The 18,337-nt window shown below is 42.4% G+C and overlaps 1 protein-coding gene and 1 long non-coding RNA gene across 7 annotated transcripts in view; both read left to right on the top strand.

Annotated features, from left to right (window-relative positions):
* LOC146187623 (uncharacterized) overlaps positions 1 to 18,337 on the top strand; it is a 62,469-nt gene that overhangs the window by 8,492 nt on the left and 35,640 nt on the right. The gene's annotated exons all lie outside the window — the stretch shown is intronic.
* LOC146187624 (uncharacterized) lies at positions 1,918 to 8,547 on the top strand. Of its 6 annotated transcripts, none has more exons than XR_014707368.1 (4): positions 1,918 to 2,228; positions 4,985 to 5,170; positions 7,805 to 7,919; positions 7,988 to 8,173. XR_014707368.1 is itself a non-coding variant. In XM_084603469.1 (2 exons), the coding sequence occupies exon 1, from the start codon at positions 5,191 to 5,193 to the stop codon at positions 7,057 to 7,059; it is 1,869 nt and encodes a 622-aa protein (XP_084459595.1). In that variant the 5' UTR covers positions 5,177 to 5,190; the 3' UTR covers positions 7,060 to 7,919; positions 7,988 to 8,547. The 6 variants fall into 6 exon arrangements, 1 of the variants encoding a protein (XP_084459595.1); XR_014707371.1 differs by lacking the exon at positions 1,918 to 2,228 and adding an exon at positions 3,258 to 3,408 and having other exon boundaries at positions 4,985 to 5,133; positions 7,988 to 8,174; XR_014707367.1 differs by lacking the exon at positions 1,918 to 2,228 and adding an exon at positions 3,271 to 3,408 and having other exon boundaries at positions 7,988 to 8,172.

The raw sequence follows: 18,337 nt of genomic DNA on the forward strand, positions 1-18,337 counted from the left end.
TCGGGACGAACTCGGCACCTCCGACCCTCCGACACGGTAGTGTGGCATACTACGGAGGCATCTAGTTTGCAGTCGTGAAGTTATACCCTCTTTACAGGGCTGGCTTAACCACGGTTATGCTTAACCGAGGTTACCGAACTTAACCACGGTTAACCCAACCCCGCTTCGCGGGACCTGTTTTTTTTTTACGTAGTTAGTCCAAGGTATATGGTTAGCCAATGGGCGAAGCTTGACGTGAGCTGATATCATAAAACAAAGAATTACAGCAAACATTTCAAGCTTAAGTAATTTTATCTGCGTTTATTTCTTTTTTTTTTGTTTATAGTTTTAGGTTTTTTAATATGCCTCTATTTGTTAAATATCTTTACTATTTGGAATTGAAGGTTGGCTAACGCGTTGGAAGCGTCGGCCGAGCTAGCCGAGCAGAGCGATGTAAATAATCAATGATATGAGTTTTTCATTTTTGATAGCATGCACTAAGGGGGGGGGGGGGGCATTAGCTGCATTTACAGTGTTATAAATATTAAGCTGCAATATTGTAACAAGTTCCCTGTGCTCATCCAGCAGCTGTTGACAGTAGCTTCTGCATGAAAAGGCCCGGGCATACTCACCAATCTGTGGGCTGTGCGTACGATTTCGTAGCTGGTATTTCCTAGAGCCTTGAGACTGTAGGGCATTGCTCTTGAGTCGTGGCAGCCTGAACGGTCTGAATCTGTTGTGATCTCATCTTGCAGGGTAATTAATATATGTTCAACGCGTCAAGAGGGTTGCGATGCATCGATGCATATATAACTGTGAAGGAAACGTGGGTTACGCTTGTAGCAGTAATACACCAAGATATCTCATTCACATTATATATGGGCAAACGGAATATGGGTTAAGGGAAGCGTCAATGCAGTGTGCGAGTCAGAAATGAACAGATAGTGTGCCGTGCATGAATTCCGAAGTTTTGCATATCACACTACAGCGGCAGGTATAGCTTTCGTGAGTGGGCATGTGCGTGGGCGTGTGCCTGCCCTTGGCGATGATCGCTCGGTGTTGATTTGCAGCATCCCTCTGGTGTAATGAGCATTTCATATGCTTGCATATCACGAAGTCTGGGCTCTTTGCATTCGATTAGTTTATCCGGGGAGACTCACCGGACTTAAATCCTCCGCGCACTCGCCTCCGATTGGTTTCGTAGCCATGTGGAGTATGTCGTCCCGTTTATCACAGCCCCTGCTTCCTCTGACAATGTTTAGCACCTGCAGCAAGCTTTGTCCTTAACGAAGCATTTTTGTGGACATGCAGTCTGGAACGTTAACATGGTGACCATTGGGCTAGTTGGTGCGAATCTCATATCATCTTCTTGTGTTTATATCTTCGCTGGTTCAGTGTGTTAGTCTGGAGTGTGTATAGGCTCAAAACGTATTGGCAGGCTAGTCGGCGAAACATCGTGAAAAACAGCAAGTGTATGTCGTTCTTCTTGGTGTCTGTGTTTGCGCTGTATATTTTGACATGAAATAAATGAATTTGCCATTTTCGCCGCCTTTCTCGGCTGCGGAAAAGTTTGAGTACCGAGCCTGACCACGCCTGCGACTCACCCGCTCATCTGTCGTCTCAACACGAGCCAAGGTGGATTCACACGACGGACCGAAGCGATCGGTCACGTGACCTCTGATCCGGTGTCCGTTCGTCCGCGGCGAGCATTAGAGGGCCTGGTGCGACAAGCGTTTAGGGGTAGATCGGCTGGAAACGCTGATTGGTCAAAAAGTGTGACGTCACGCATGACGTCACGTGTAACGTCACAAGTCACGTGACATTTTGTGACGTCATGTCCTGTTGGGGACACACGTGTTTTCCCCAGATTGTCTCTAGAGTCCCTGGATTCCCCGTGCTTTTGAGAGCGCGCGCGGGAGGTTAAAAGAAGCATGCGCTCCTGTCGGAATGGCTGCAGGGATTTCCAACCAGGGTGAAAGCGATCCTCGGCACGCTGACCGTGATTCCAATCACGATGATCGTCAGCTACATGATCGGCACTGTGACATCTGCAACAAAGTCTTCACTGCGCGCAAGAACATGTTACAGCATAAGAGAAATGTTCACAAGTTGGAGGCAAAGGAGCTGTCCTGAAGTGTGATGAGTGCAACTGCGCGGGCTCTCGACGCTGGAAAACTTGACTCGTCACTATAGCGACGTACACCAGTTCCCAGCCGAACATCGGCAACTGTCCTTCGCGAACGACAAAGGTAAGTAATTATATACATACTTCGTTTTTATTTTTTATTTTTTTCTGTCTCGTTCTTCGATCAGCACATGTGTGATTCCATATATATATATATTCGGTTTTGCGATGTGAGCATTCGCGGCTTGAACTTTTGGTACAGGCGAATTCGCATGCGCAATACATGTAAGCATAATTTATTTTTTTCCATGTTCTCGGCGATATGCGCTGTTTATATAATCCGCTGCCTTTCAAAATTTCGCAGGGCATTCTGCGATTCGTTTAGCTTGATGAGGCGTTTTCTGGAAGCTGTATTTAAGATGTACTCGATCATTAGATATATAAATGTTAGACTAATGTCAGACTGGAGCTGTATTGCCGCGTCTCATATTTTTTTTTTTTTTTTTTAGTTCTTGTTCTTTAGGAAGCGTGAATACTTCCATATATTCGCAATAGACCGTTTTTCTGAGAGCTTGATTAATTCTCATGTCTCGTTTTTATTATATAGCTGTGTACATATAGTGTTCATGTCCGCGCTGCACTGTTCTTGCCTGTATTTGTGGTCGGTTTTGTATAGGAAGCATAATTTCGATTATTTGATATTTTTCTTTATTTCTTTATTTTCATTTGTTTTTTGTTCGCTTGTTGCCATGTCAGACGCTTCGAGAAGCTTGGAATTCAACCCCATCATATACGTATATTTATACGAGTTGGGAAAAAAAAATGCGTTATTTCGGCTCAGCCGCTGACCACAGGTACCTTTTGAAAGGCTACGTTTTTACATTACTAATTTCACTTTACTATGCATGCTGCATTTTCTCCGAAATCGAGGAAAACCTATCATTTGCGGCAAAAGCTTAGTGAAGACAATAAACCGAAGCAGAAGAGGGCAAATACGGTCTGGTTGGCACATGCTTAAGAATCGAGTAAAGCGCTAGGAGAGACGAAACACGTGAACGACAGAGCATGCATCTGTCTGTCGTTCACGTGTTTCGTCTCCCCTAGCGCTGTTTTACTCGATTCTTCAACCGAAGCAGCCGATTTTACAGGCTGCGCTACCTGGCGAACTATGACGCAATACAGTTTGGGGGCTGGTCTCGTAGTTCGTCAGGTGGAGCAGCCTGTCGAATCAAGTTCTCCGCTCGCCACGGTGAAAAATTCTGCTGTAGCAGACTGCCAATTTTCGCCGATTCCGGAAAACTAAGGCAAGCACAGATGTTAAATTATATCAAGAAACTTAGAACAATGGTCTACGCTTTTCGATCGGCACTTCAGTGAAATTGCCGGTTTTGTTTAGTGCACCGGTTTTCAGCCATGTGGAAAGGTGGTGCGGAACCTTAATCAATTGCGACCGGTATTGAGACTATAAGGTAGAGGGCAGGGCGAATCTTGTATTCGTGCTGCGATCTTTTGCGTACTAGAAGCACGTTGTGTAATTGGGATTGAATCGATCGGTTAAACAACGCGCATTTGATGCCAGCGCGCGGCTACAATAAGGGATTCGACTCCTCCACATATCATGCCGCTCGCCACGCATTGCAGGCCCGTCTATCAGCTAGTTTCAGTGGTGCCGGTATCAACAATCGCACGATCATCTCTCGATCCCTATCTCCTTCTTTCGCGCGCGCTCTTGCGCTTAGAGAAGTTAACATTGACATTGAACCTACGTGGACCCCGCAAGACCAGAGTAGAGTGAACTAGTTCACTCTAACCAGAGCAAAAGCCGGAGAGCTATCGCGCGACCTTTCATTTCTTTTATCGTGGGCGTGGGTTTCGCACACCCACCTCCATTTGAGAAACGCATTGGTGTAAGGCATATATGTAAGCAACTATTTAGATCAAGCATGTATTTCAACCATATATATATATATATATATATATATATATATGGTTGAAATTCAAAGGAGCGAACAGTCTATGAGTCCAAGGGGAACATTTTCAATACCAACAACAAAACATTAAAAAAATATATGTCCAAATGTTCGCCTTGGGCTCGTAGACTATTCTCTCCTTTCAATTATATATAGCGAGCCCCTCGGTTCTCAGTTCCCCTTCAATTCTTTTCTATATATATATACATAATATAAATACGAATCCCAGGTCAAAAGTCCTCACAAAGGTGAATGTTCTGCGTTTGTGAAAAAAATAAGGGGGCTATATGTATATGCTGTAATAATTAATGGTCCTCAGGTGTGGCAGCACTCGGTACTATAACTGTCACAATGTTCGGTACACAAATTCGCATCTGTCTGGTGCAGTGTTCTCTAGTATTTATGGGTCCAGCCAGCGGCACAACAGTCAAATTTAATTGGTCCTGTGAATCTGCAATTTTACAGATAAAAAGGTTCTTCCACAGTCGACTGCGGTTTCTGCCACTTGAAAAAAATGCGGGCAAATCCCAATGTTAAAATACTGTGGGGAAAAATGTGGACTAGCAAAGCTACCTTTGTGGTTGGCATTTTAGCCGAATTATAGTCTGGTAGTTTGAACAGAATATTTTACAGCCCAAGATTGATAAATATGCAGAATAATTAGTTGCAACAACTAAACCTTCATGGTAGAATTTCCCTGAACATTGCAAGATACTCAGCAATACTGGAAAAAAAAAAACTATTCCACACATGCAGTTTTAGGAATGTGGACTACATTATACTGTAAGTAATAGTATGTGTTGTGCACAACGTTTTTCAAACAGTCATGCTTGATGAGTGTAGAAATTACTTTGTCAGTGATACAGAGCCCTGCTTTTTTTTTTTTTTTTTTTTTTTTTTCAATTTACAGAGTTCCAGGAATGGAAAACGAGAGAGGAGGTGAATGAGGACTGCAAATTCATAGCACCTCAAGGCGAAAAAAGGCTCGCTGGTGGAAGTACAAGGGTGTACTATAAATGCCACAGGTCAGGAGTGGCTAGGCCAAGCCGAGGGAACAAGGTACGGGCAATGAAGAGCCAGGGAAGCTGCAAGAGTGGTAAGACATGCCTTTCTTTTATGATTGTTACTAGAGAAAAGAATGAAGTCAAGGTGATGTACCAAAGGACACATTATGGGCATGATGCAGATATTGCACACCTCACCATGACCACCCAGGAAAGAGCAATCATTGCAAGTGACCTTTCAAAAGGAGTGCCCATGAAGACTATAATGAAGAAAATAAGGGCATCAATAACAGTCAAGCTGACTCCTCTTCATTTGACCGATCGCTTAACCTTACACAACATCAAACGGCAGTATAATCTCAATGTGCCTGAAAGATGTCATGACAGTGATGCTGTCAGTGTTAGCACATGGGTGCAAATCACGAGGAACAAGAACCGACCTGTTGTTCGCTTGTACAAGGAGCAGGGGGCTGTTGACTCAACAAATACGTTCAGCACGAAGGATTTTGCTCTTGCTCTAATGACAGAGCCACAGGAAGACCTTCTGAAGGTTTTGGGCTCAGGAACAGTCTGTGTTGATTCCACACATGGAACAACAGGATACCAGTTTGAATTAGTGACTGTTCTGGTGCTGGATGAATTTGGAGCAGGACTGCCTATGGCATACTTTATCTCCAGCACAGTAAATGAAAAAACTTTAACAGCCTTCTTTGAATCTGTGAAGTCTTCCACAGGAGCATTATCAACTAAGATTTTTATGTCAGATGATGCATCTGAGTTCTTCAAGGCTTGGTCAACTGTCATGGGTCCACCTCAGCACCGACTGCTCTGCTCATGGCATGTGGACAAAAACTGGAGGCGAAGGATTATGGAGAAAGTCAAAGGAAGAGAACTTGGAGCTGAGATTTACCGGACAGTTCGCACACTGCTAGAATCCCTTGACAAGAATGAGTTGACTGAGCTTCTTGAGCCATTTTTGGCCAACAACGACCCCAGGCTGCAGGAGTTCATGCAGTATTTTAAAGCAAACTATGCTTACCGCCCAGAAATGTGGGCCTACAGTTTTCGAACTGGCCTCGGGTTCAATACAAACATGCATCTTGAAAGAATGCACAGGACTTTAAAGCATAATTTTCTGGAAGGCAAGAAGAATCACCGTGTCGACAAGCTCATCTCGGCACTGATGGACATGGCATACCATTTTTTTATGAAGAGGATAGGCCACATCACAAAAGAAAAGAGAACCTGCAAGATGAGTCGAATTGAGAAGAGCCATCGAACTGCCATGGCAAGCCCAGCATCTATAGAGAGGAATGAAGATCGAACATGGACTGTGCAATCCCAGTCCACAAAAGGCCTCGCATACAAAGTCTCAAAGGTGAAAGATGGTGCTTGCTGCCCTCTTGCATGCAGTGTGTGCATGGTGTGTGTGCATAGCTATGCATGCACTTGCTATGATCATCTGATGTCCATAATAGTTTGCAAACACATTCATGGTGTGGTCATAGCTAGCACACCAGAAATAGCAGCTGTGAAAATCCCTGAAACTGCTCTAGGAGTGTTGTCAACTTCGAAGATAAGTGAGGCTTTCCACATCTTGGAAAGTGTTCAGGCAGCAGAAGCCTCAACAAGCGTGGCAAACTCAGAGTTGGTTGTGGCCAAGATGCAAGTAATCAAGGAATATACAGTGAAAGAAGAAATTTCTCAAGAAGTGCACAACAAAGCGTGCAAGCTTTTGGACCCTGTGCTGAAGATCTACGAAGAAACTAACAAGCAACAAAAGTCCCACAACTCAAGGGAGCCAGCCAACAAGAAAGCTGGGCATCAACTGAGGTTTCATACTACTAAGAAACCTAGGTTGTCCAGCTTAGGTTTTTCTAAGCCAACTGAGCTTCAGAAAGAGAGTATCAAAAGGCAAATCCTCGACAGCACCACCGAAGATACTCTTATAATTACATCTTCAGGACATGAATATCTTTGAAAAGTGGAATGGAACCCCTATGCCACTCTTCTGCACAGATCTATGAAGATAATGTGAAGCAGGAAATGCACAAGCAAGCATGAAAATTTAACTTCAAATTACATTTTTTTTTAACCCAGAAAACTAGCATGTACTTGGAATAAGTGTGAATTCCTACTTCTGAGAAGAGCACTGCCTTAGACTGACTGAGCCTTTCATCTCTGCCGAAATCACCGCCACTACATTTGTAAAGGTCCTTGTGCTTCCTGTATGATCTTACCTAGCTGTAGGTGAAGTTTGCAGCTGTATGGTACCAGTTGGTTGGTGTGTGCGTTAGAGCGCGAGAAACACCTCCAAGCTGGCCATATATGCTGCAGGTAAGTACTTTTCCTTCCAGCCCATCATTGTGCACCACTAACACGCTGGTCATGTGTGCTGCAGGTAAGTATACTTTTTCTTTCAGCGCAGCATCTCGCACATCGTGCGCTGCATCTGGCAGAGCCAGACAACATTTTTTCTCTCGGCAGAGCCTGACTGCTAGAGAGCGCGTCTCCCAGGTGGCGGATAGGGAGGCTCTAACCAAGCACCTGAGCTATGAGCTAACAAAAAACAGAATTGCTTCAATCAAAGGAAGGAGTGCTCAGACACGAGGTGTTTTATAATGCCATGGTGCTTCGTAAGAGTGGTGCTTGCACCCACGGACCAACAGAGCTTTTACCTGAATGCCTTGTCATGTTTCTCACTTGTATGTTTTATTTTCACCCAGGTCCATGGCTGCATGCTACTGGCAATTAAAAAATTGCTGTTAGAGTGGAGCTTGCATACAAACATGTTCTAGACAAATTTTCTGGCTGACAGCATTGTGCACTATCACAAGACAGGTAAATGTATGCATACCGAAATAAACAGAACTTTCCATGCTAATTAATCCCACTGTAATGCATTTCAGAGGACAAACAGGCAAAGAGACATGGACACCATTGCTGCCTTTCACAATTGCATTCAAGAATCCATTCAGTTAATGGGGATATCTGGTTGTAATTCGCATCCTGCACCTCATGTTGGAATTTGCTTGTCCTAGCACTTCAATAAAAATATTTATTGATTTTGATCTTGCAAAAGTGTTGTCTTCTCACTTGTTTCTACATGCATGCTTCCAGGGATTTCGATATATAAGCAACACTGCCTGCAGTGCACTGAACACAAAGAAAACTACAACACTTGGTGGTGATATGTGTTCACACCACTGCAATGAATCACAATCATTTATCCTAATAATGACATGTTTCAGGCATCAGACATTGCTGAACCACATTCTTCAGCACTTGTATGAATGGCAGCAAAATACTGTTGTAATAGCCAAGGGTATTGGTTGCACAGTGAATTAGATATAGTTATGTAAGCACACAAATTTGCAAAATTAACTTAACACGTAACACTTGTCTGTGTCTAGCAGCTGTTTGTCCAAACCAGTTTTTATCATGTTCTTGTGATCTTGGCTGGTGCCTCTCTCGCCAGATGTTGCATACTCGTTCAAGACTAGAAGAAAAGCTGCAATAGTGGCAAACAGAAATGATGAAATATGAATATTTGTTAACTTAATTGCACTATCTTACTGAAGAACTATTGCTAAATGAAGTTCAAGCAATATGTGCAGAAACAAGACAGCATTTTGCTAAGTGAATAGGTATAAGGCACATTCATAATGGCAGCACAACTCTTCATTATGACATTGAAGAAGAACATTTCAAACTTATACAAATAAGTGTTAGATCACCACTGAAAGTGTAATAGGTATTTGTATTCTAACTTCAATATTTAATTAGAGGCCGCAGAATGCAACAAATTCTAGGATAAGGTGAGCGATGTGGGACCATTTGTTTGGTTTCCCTAATAGGACTGTGCAGAAACAAAATTCCATTGAAACTAGGTGCTGCATGCATGTTTCAGTGAAGACAAACTTTTCCAGTGACTGAATCACAGCTACCCCACACATTGTCAATAGAGATGGGAGGGCTCGCTAAAACAAACAAAAGCTTTAAGTATGATGCCCTTAAAAAAAGCTTGAAAATTTGTACTAATAGATGGCTGCTTCTAAATACAAAAGAACACTGGAAAGGGTGCAGAAAAATATTTTTTTGCTGTTATTTAGGTTTGCTTGCACAATTTAGGCTTGCCTGAGAAGCTTCGTGATCAATGCCTAATCTACTGGAAAAATTTAGTATGCTGAAATGCTGCATTTTTGTTTTTCCCACTTCCACTAGCTGAGTGTCAAAGCATTAACATAATGAAATGTAGTCTCGTTTCGCTTATTTGTATTTCAAATGAAGTGCGAAGAGAAGCTAGTCAGGTCGTAGTTTCATGCAGATGTCGAGCGTCGTTGAGCCGTTGATAGTCTGTCACGTTACTAAGATGTGATGTCACTAGCATTCACTGATACCCTTCTGTGTTTCATGTGTCATTAATTATGGTGCTAACGACGAGTCTCAGTTGGGAGAAAGATTTAACAGCTCATTGGAGATGAATAAAATATATGATAAAAGTTTGTTGCGCCCAGAACTTGGCCTTGCATGACCTTACATAAGGCAGAAACCCGTAATATGTTTGTATAGCCTTAAAATTTGGTGTCCCAACCAGTTTAAAGACATGATCGAATTTGAATGGAAGAAAAAAAAAAAAAACTCAAAATGAACAGCGAACACAAAAACATCGTCGATACTAGAGTGCCTTGCCATGTCAATGATTTAGTAAAAATTGTGGTGAAATTTAAACTAAGAAACATCGCAGGAAAATGTACAGAACTGACATTTCAGGTTTCTGTTTTGTATTGACTGTAAAGAAACAGGGCAGAATTTTATTTGTTACATATGGCTTCTTGTACTACTGAAAATTGTGGTCAACTTTAATGTACCATGATTACACAATGAAAAAAAGGCACCGTTCTGATTAAATGATTAGAATATTGCTTACAATGTAGAAGTGTGGTCGATACTTATTATTCCGCATGGCTTATTTAGGGACAAATGGGGTAATCTTTCAACTGCACCTTAGCGTTCCCTTAAAAACATAAAAGCACTAGCAAGAGTAAGCATACATCGGAACACAGGAGGAACATACACAATAGTTGCCTGTAGATTTGATCATGCGTTTGACATAAGGGAAATGAGATAAACCTCAAACAGTACAAGATAACTCACAGGAATGTAAAATGACGAGAATACCAGGAAGAAAAAAAAACCGCAGAAACATTGTCAGACCTTATTGCCACATGATTTACTGCAAAAAAAAAGAAGACGTAGATTGAACTACACATAAGATTTCATTAAAAGAAGCTAATCACAAGCGAAAATGTATGAGGTGAAAAAAACGCACTAGGGAAAAGAGGCACGGAAACAAACCCAGGACTTCGTCTACCCGCAATACTCCGAATCACTGCTGCTCTCATTTCTGGTGCCGCTCTCAAACTAGATGCTTTAAGCTTTACGTTAGAATGAATGAACACAGCTTCTGCACTCTATCCCATGAACCTGCTCCTGCCCTTGGTATGCACAAAGCCAAACTTTGACCACTTCTTCTCATTGCAGTAGTGGAAGCTGTAAATTAAATAAGACAGGATAATCTTCTAGAACCATCAGAGGTGTCATTTATGTCTTTTATAACCATCTAAATGTGGCGCAACATTTTCATGAGCAACAAACTGCTAGGAGAAAAGACTGTTTGCTGTTTTAATGCAAGTATATGCATTTCTTCATGAATGAAAATATTCAATATTTTTCCAAATTTTTCAATATGGTTTTTCTCAGCCTTTAAATTTTCCAGGAATTTGACATCCCTATTGCCACTGGCAAGGTGGAAGTAAGCAATAAAAAATATTTGTATACAGTGATTCTGTGCAAGAAGGGCACTCCCTGATGTCTTCCATGCACCTTTGCAAAAAAATAAAGAGAAGCAGTGCCTCATGTAGAGATGACTCCATGACGCATTGCGTATACAGCTTAGACCTAGTCATGGAGATGTACTTACGGGAGTGTATGGTGGCATATTTGTGCTTGAGTGGAAGGAAGGTCAGAAAAGGCTTTCACAACTAATGCTGTCTGCTGTTATTACCAGTGTGTAGATATGCTTTATAATATATTACAGGTACTCTGCTGGTATTAAAAAATGTTCTTATAGCTGCTGTTGGTTTCTAAACTTTGTTATTACATAGCCCATTAAGGTCTGTCCGAAAGAGAGTCCACTGTACATCAACCATTTCATGGTATTCCTTTCAGACTGCTAAGAAATTTGTGATGTAATATTTTTTTCGTCACTATTTTGGCTCATGTTTCAACAGCCGAACATGGTAGAATGTGTCTCAGACCACTAACCAATTCAAAAAACAGTATAAAATTTGGAAACCCTACAAGTTTCTCATTCAAGAACCGGCCGTCTAAACCTTTAAGTAGCTTTGACAGGTCAACATAATGATTTTGCATAAGCACGATGAAGATTCCCCTTTGTTTGGCATTGACTGTATCAGAGATTGCGAGCACAGTTGTGCTGATAGACTTCTATTGGTAGCAATGATTATCATGTCATCCCAAGCAGTTTCATGCCCTTATTTCTGCATGTATTCTACCAAAGCATTTGGTATGCTGTCAGGTTTCTAGTGGCCTCGGGGCTCTTTTATCACACTTGTCAAATTTCTCATCTCCTCTATGTAGACAGAGTCTAAGATGATCATCACATGGTATCTTATGTATGATACCTGGCATCTTTGAATGGGGCAAAGCCTCTTTAAAATTCAAAAGAGCCCCTCGCAGTTTACTGGATGGCATGTGGCCAGTATGCACATTTGCTTCTTGAAGACCCATGCCTTTGCCTAATTATGCCCAGAATGTACAAAAGCATGCCTTTTGGTCGAGATGATGACGTTGCATTTTGTGTAGGCATCGGCTGCAAATGCTTGTCGATCTGATGTCTGGACACACATTCAATAAGCTTTTTTGGGTATCCGTTCTTTTCCAAGTTTTGTAATTATTTCGTCATGCCCGATTCCGCGACCTGCTCTCGGAACTGTGGTTGCAGTTCACACCACATTGACCTCCCCTCGGTCTCAATTAAGAGATCGAGGAGCACTGCATTATACAGTGAATGAAAGAAAAAAAAAAGGGGGGGGGAGGGAGACAGCTATATTATTTCTAATGAGGTGCAAAGAAACAGTATAATCATTAATAATAATTGCTGCACTGAGCATGCATGCATACAAACCCTATTTGTAAGAAAATCCTTACTGGTTCAACAGGTTTAATTAAGGAACTATTCTTCCCACCAATTCTTCCCACTTAATTTTTTATGTCCCTGGGTCAGTTATATTTTTATCTGATACTGATCTTTAAAATGAGATATTTCACAGATGTATACACATACGTGCGCGTGCAGGGTTATGAATTAAAGGAAGTCCCCCCCCCCATCCCTAGCTATTACGACCAAAACACCTCGCAAAGGCAAACGATGGCTATAAGACATCTGTTTCGATGCAATGGAATTTCAACATTAATAAAATATTGACAAAACTTATATCTGGGCTAGATATGCATATTGCACATATATACTGCTTAAGGGAAAAACAAGGGAAAAACAGATATACAGAAGAAAGAGAATAAAGGAACAAGAAGTAACTCCCATGAGAGTTAATTGTTTACAGTATATGTTTTAAGTGTGGGACAAAAGGAACAGAGTAGACTGGAGAAGGCGCTCTAACAACTCAGGTTTTATTGAAAGACCACTTGCTTAACTACTGTATTTGCTCTTATGAACGAAATGAAAGCAAGCACACACGGACAATTACTGCTCACAAGGAGACCTGTATCAAAGAAGCTTGGCCTATTGCTGAGCAAGAAAGTTTAATTCCTTTTTGAAAGCCCAGTCGAACACACACATTATCCGAACACACAATCAAATTTTTCAATCTCATCTGCTTCTATAATCTCCCGGCCTAGTTGAGTCCTGCACCTGTGCAACACTGTGGTGTTTCTCATCTCGGGAGTGCAGTTACGGCTTTTCCGAATGTGTTAAGTCATTTTGCTGCCTGATTTGTCTATAACATTTTTTTGGTATACTCCCTCAGCCTCTCATTAAGGTATCTCCCTGTCTGGCCAACATATCGTTTACCACGGGTGAGTGGTACTGAATACACTGCGCTCCTGGAACACTTCACGAAGCGCTGCTGGTGATGCATTTTACAAGCGACAGACTTGTCCTGTGCGATTAACCCTCCTGCATATCCTGAGAGTTTATCTGGTGCAGAACAAGCCACTTTTATGCCAGCCCTCGCAACCGATTGTGCGCGAACCCATGTATATATGGAATAACCGTAACTTTACTTTGATCCAATTGATCAGGCTTGATAGCTGTTTTTTAGCTTATCTTCAGCGACTGATGCCATCAGTGAAGGCTGGTAGCCTGCACTTGAAAGGCGCTGCACCTGGTCGAAAAACCTGTGTCCCACCAAGCGCCTTGTCCTGTCTACACATACTTGTCATAAAGCATACTTTAAGAAATGCATCAACTTCAGTTCAGTCGTTCAGTCGTGTCCGACTCTTCGTGACCCTATGGACCATATCACGCCACGCTTTCTGGTCTCTCACTATCTTCCTAACATAACATAACTTCATCTGCAATGCCCCGAGGATGCCATCTAACCATCGCGTTCGCTGCCTACCCCTTCTCTGGTGACCCTCAACCTTTCCCAACATCAAATCTTTCTCCAGCGACTCCCCTCTTCTCATCAGATGACCAAAGTAGCTGAGATTTAACTTTAGAATTTGACCCTCCAATGAGCAGTCAGTGTTTATGGTCGACAATATCGACTGATTTGATCTTCTGGCCGTCCAAGGAACTCTCAAGATTCTCCGCCAGCACCACAATTCAAACGCGTCAATTCTTCGGCGGTCAGCCTTCTTCACAGTACAACTCTCGCATCCATACATCACAACTGGAAATACCATAGCACGAGTTATACGGATCTTGGTTGGCAGACTAATGTCTCTGCTCTTTACTAGGTGGTCAAGGCTAGCCATGGCTCTTTCCCAGAAGTAGGCGTCTCCTAATTTCATGGCTGCAGTCTCCTTCCGGGATTATCTTGGAGCCCAAGAAGAGAAAATCTGTCACAGCTTCCACTTCTTGTCCCTTGATGCTCCAGGTCTTGATGGGGCAAGACGCTATGATCTTTGTCTTTTTAATGCCCAGTTTAAGTCCAAACTTCTCACTCTCTTCTTGTATGCGCATCAGAAGTCTCTTGAGTTCCACTTCACTTACTGCCATTAAAGTGGTACCATCCGCATATCTAAGGTTGTTGATACGTTTCCCAGCAATCTTCACTCCAGCTGAAGACTCGTCCAGACCAGCTTTCCTCATGATGCACTCAGCATATAGGTTAAATAGGCAGGGCGACAGTATGCAGCCTTGTATCACTCCTTTCTCAATCGGAAACCAATCAGTAAGACCATGCTATGACTGTGGCCTCTTGCCCTTCATACAGGTTCCTGAGGAGATAGATGAGGCGATTTTGAACTACCATCTCTTAGAGAGTTTGCCACAATCTGCTGTGATCTACGCAGTCAAACGCTTTCGCATAATCAATAAAGCAGAAGTAGATGGGTTTTTGGAACTCTCTTGCTTTTTCCATGATCCAGCGAAGGTTGGCAATCTGGTCTCTAGTTCCTCTGCCCTTGAAACCCAGCTTGGACGTCCGGAAGCTCCCGATCCACATAGTGCTACAGCCTACCTAGGAGGATTTTCAACATCACCTTGCTAGCATGCGAAATAAGCGCGATCGTGCGGTAGTTGGAACAATCTTTGGCACTGCCTTTCTTTGGAATAGGGATGTAAACTGACCTCCTCCAATCCTGTGGCCACTCCAGGGTTGTCCAAATTTGCTGACATAATGTATACAGATTGTTAACAGCGTCGTCATGGTTGAGGTTTTGATGCAACTCAGCTAGAATGCCATCAATTCCGCTAGCTTTGTTCTTAGCAAGGCTGGATAAGGCCCATTCAACTTCTCTCTTCAGGATGCCCGGCTCGAGATCAGTAATCACAGCCGTCTTATGTTGGGTTTGCACATCCGGGTCCTTCTTGTACAGTTCTGTGTATTCCTGCCACCTCTTCTTTATCTCTGAGGCTTCCGTGAGGTCCCTGCCTCGTTTGTTCTTTATCACGCCCAGCTTAGCACAGAAGCTTCCTTTGATATCTTTGATTGTCTTATACAGAGCTCTTGTGTTCCTTAATTGGCTGTTGTCCACAACTGCTAGGCACTGTATGTTCAGGATGGCATTCTTATCTCTCCTTGCGATTTTCTGAAAATCCGCATTGAGAGCCTTGTATCTTTCTTTTTTCCCCATAACTTTTGCCATCCTCCTTTCCCCAGCTATTTGCAAAGCCTATTCAGATAACCAGTTTGCTTTCTTGCATTTCTTTTGCTTTGGAACTACCTAACAACTTCTTGCATTATATCACGCACATCAGTCCACATCTCTTCAGGCTCTCTGTTTTCTAGATCTAATTCTTGAAATCGATTCCTCACTTTAACAGCATATTTGATCCAGATCATACCTGAAAGGCCTTTTAGTTTTCTGCGTTTTCCTCAATCGAAGCTTAAATTTGGCAACAAGAAGCTGATGATCGGTGCCACAATCGGTCCCAGGCCTTGCTTTTACTGCTTGTATAGCGCTTCTCCATCTCTGCCGGCAAAGAATATAATCAATCTGATTCCTGTACAGACCATCCGGTGAAGTCTATGTGTACAGGCGCCTCTTGTGCTGTTGAAAATGAGTATTCGCTATGGTCAGGTTATTTTCTTGACAAAACTCTACTAGCCTCTGCCCAGCTTCATTTGCCTCATCGAGACCGAACTTGCCTGTAATTCCGGATATTTCTTCACTCCCCACCTTAGCATTCCAGTCTCCATTAAAAAAAAGGACGTCTGATGAGGGAGTGCGGTCTAAAAGACATTGCAGGTCAGCATAAAATTTCTCAACGTCAGCTTCTTCAGCAGTAGTGGTTGGTGCGTAGACTTGGATAACTGTAACTTGAAAGGTTGACCTTGGATCCGAAGTGAAATCATTCGGTCGTTTTTGGGGTTGTACCCTAGCACTGCTTCGCCCATTCTTCTGTTGACTATGAGAGCGACCCCATTCCTTCTCCTGGATTCGTGCCCACTATAAAAGACATAATGGTCACTGGAATTAAATTCTCCCATTCTGGTCCACTTGAGCTTGCTGATACCCAAGATATCAATGTTCAATCTGTCCATTTCTCGCTTGACGATATCCAGTTTACCTTGCGTCATAGATCTTACATTCCATGTTGCTATGTGATATATATGTCCTTGCAACATCGGACCTTCCGGTCGCTTCCCGACACATCCACAACTGAGCGTCCTTTTGGCTTTAGCCCAGCCGTTTCATTCGCCCTGGAGCTACTAGGAATCGCCCTTTAACATGTGGGACGCCTTCCCCCCCCCCCCCTCTAGTAACATGTGGGACGCCTTCCAACCTGGGGGGCTCATCTTCCGGCGCCATATCATTAATGCTATTGTGACTGGCCATAGGGTTTTCTTGGCAGGAAATACTGGAGTGGGTTGCCATTACCTTCTCCAGTGAATCACATTTTGTCAGAACTCTCTGCCGTAACTTGCCTATCTTGGGTGGCCCTACACAGCAGAGCTCACGACTTCATCGAGTTTCGCAAGCCCCTCCGCCACGACAAGGCAGTGATCCATGAAGGGGATGCATCAACTAGCCTGCAATAATGTCCTTGCAAGAGTTAATTGTCCTGTCGTTTTCTTTGTCTTATGGGTTTTTCAGTGCACTTGTTTTGTTTTATTTCAGTACAAAATGTTGTGCACTATAAAAAGAAATCAAGCTTCGCCATGAATGCAAAATTGAAAATGACATGACGATGTGCTTCTCACAATGGTTCATTCTGCCCCTGGTTTTGCAGTTTGTGCAAAACAACATCACAAGTGGCTGCCAGTATTTACCTTCGAAAACCTGCATGACCATAATTGTGCACGTTTAGAAATGATGGCACAAGTGCAACAAAGTAAAAGTACGGGCTGACTTAGTGCCCCTGAGACAATTCGGGAGGACAGCCGCCCTCCATGCGCATGCCTATGTATATATTTCACTTTGCAGGAATTGTCATTACACAAACATGACTAGAGGAGGCTGATCGGAATGCCTTGAGGATGAAGTGATAGGTGATACAAGCTGATACAAGCTGCATGTAATTGTATGAAGAAGAGTCAAAAGTGCTAGCTAGAAGTGGACATGCTAGGTCATTCAACAATTAGTAAAAAACGGAGCAAGAAAATGTAACTGCCACAATGCATAGTACTTTCATGACGGTAAGTCACTGCAACAAGTGTAAGAGAGAGCATATATAAGCAGTTACTGTTCCAAGCAAATAAATAAAGCACTTAAAATGCAAGAAAACATGAATTGAAAAGCTTTTCCTCAGGAACTGTGAGGGTAAAATAGGTTCATTCTTTTTTACTCACTGGTGGAGACAACACTAAACTGAGAGATGATTTGAACATTTTTATAGTGAGATGACAGAAAAACGACCTGTCAGTTTCCTGCTGAATTTATATAAATTTTCACCGGATCACAGAATGTGGTACAGCTAGGTTAATGCATATGCTTAACGAAAGAAATTGAAATAACTTCTTTTGTGACTGAAAAAATAAGTACACATAACTTTTCATTCAGCTGTAGTGATAAATGAAGAATATGCAGTGGATATATCACGAGTAAAGAATGCATGCTGATCAGCGGCTGAAATAACAATTGTAAAGCCTTCAAAGATGCATGCATGATGAACATGTGTACTTTATATTTTGCATCATGGGGATATACAATAGCAATGTTACACTGTTCAAAATAGCAGCTAAAGAGGGGAAAATTTGTGGCGCTAGAAAATTTTAGGCAAATTTTATTGCCGCAGAGATGCTGAAATAAGTTTTAGAGGTAGGAAACTTAGCTGCAGAGCAAGCTTCAAAAGCTTAGTAAAGTCAGTGCTCCAAGAAAGGTTACAGTCATTCAGATTGATAAAAAATATCAGTAACTATTAACTAAAACTAGCGGTATTTGTCTGACTTCACTGTTGTCAGAGTAATAGTGTATTAATTGTGCGTGTGTCACTGTGCATGAACACATGTACAACATTGTTGATACTTTGTCTTCAAAAATGCAGGTAGAAACATTTTATTTGGGAAAACATTTCATCTGAAGAAGCATAGATTGTCATCTCTTGG

Source organism: Amblyomma maculatum, chromosome 5 (genome assembly GCF_055883805.1).
Source record: "Amblyomma maculatum isolate TAMU_Amacu chromosome 5, ASM5588380v1, whole genome shotgun sequence".
Taxonomy (NCBI): Eukaryota; Metazoa; Arthropoda; class Arachnida; order Ixodida; family Ixodidae; genus Amblyomma; species Amblyomma maculatum.

Bases quoted from the DNA above. Each gene is read 5' to 3' on its own strand.
- LOC146187624 (XM_084603469.1), top strand. From the start codon at position 5,191: ATGATTGTTACTAGAGAAAAGAATGAAGTCAAGGTGATGTACCAAAGG.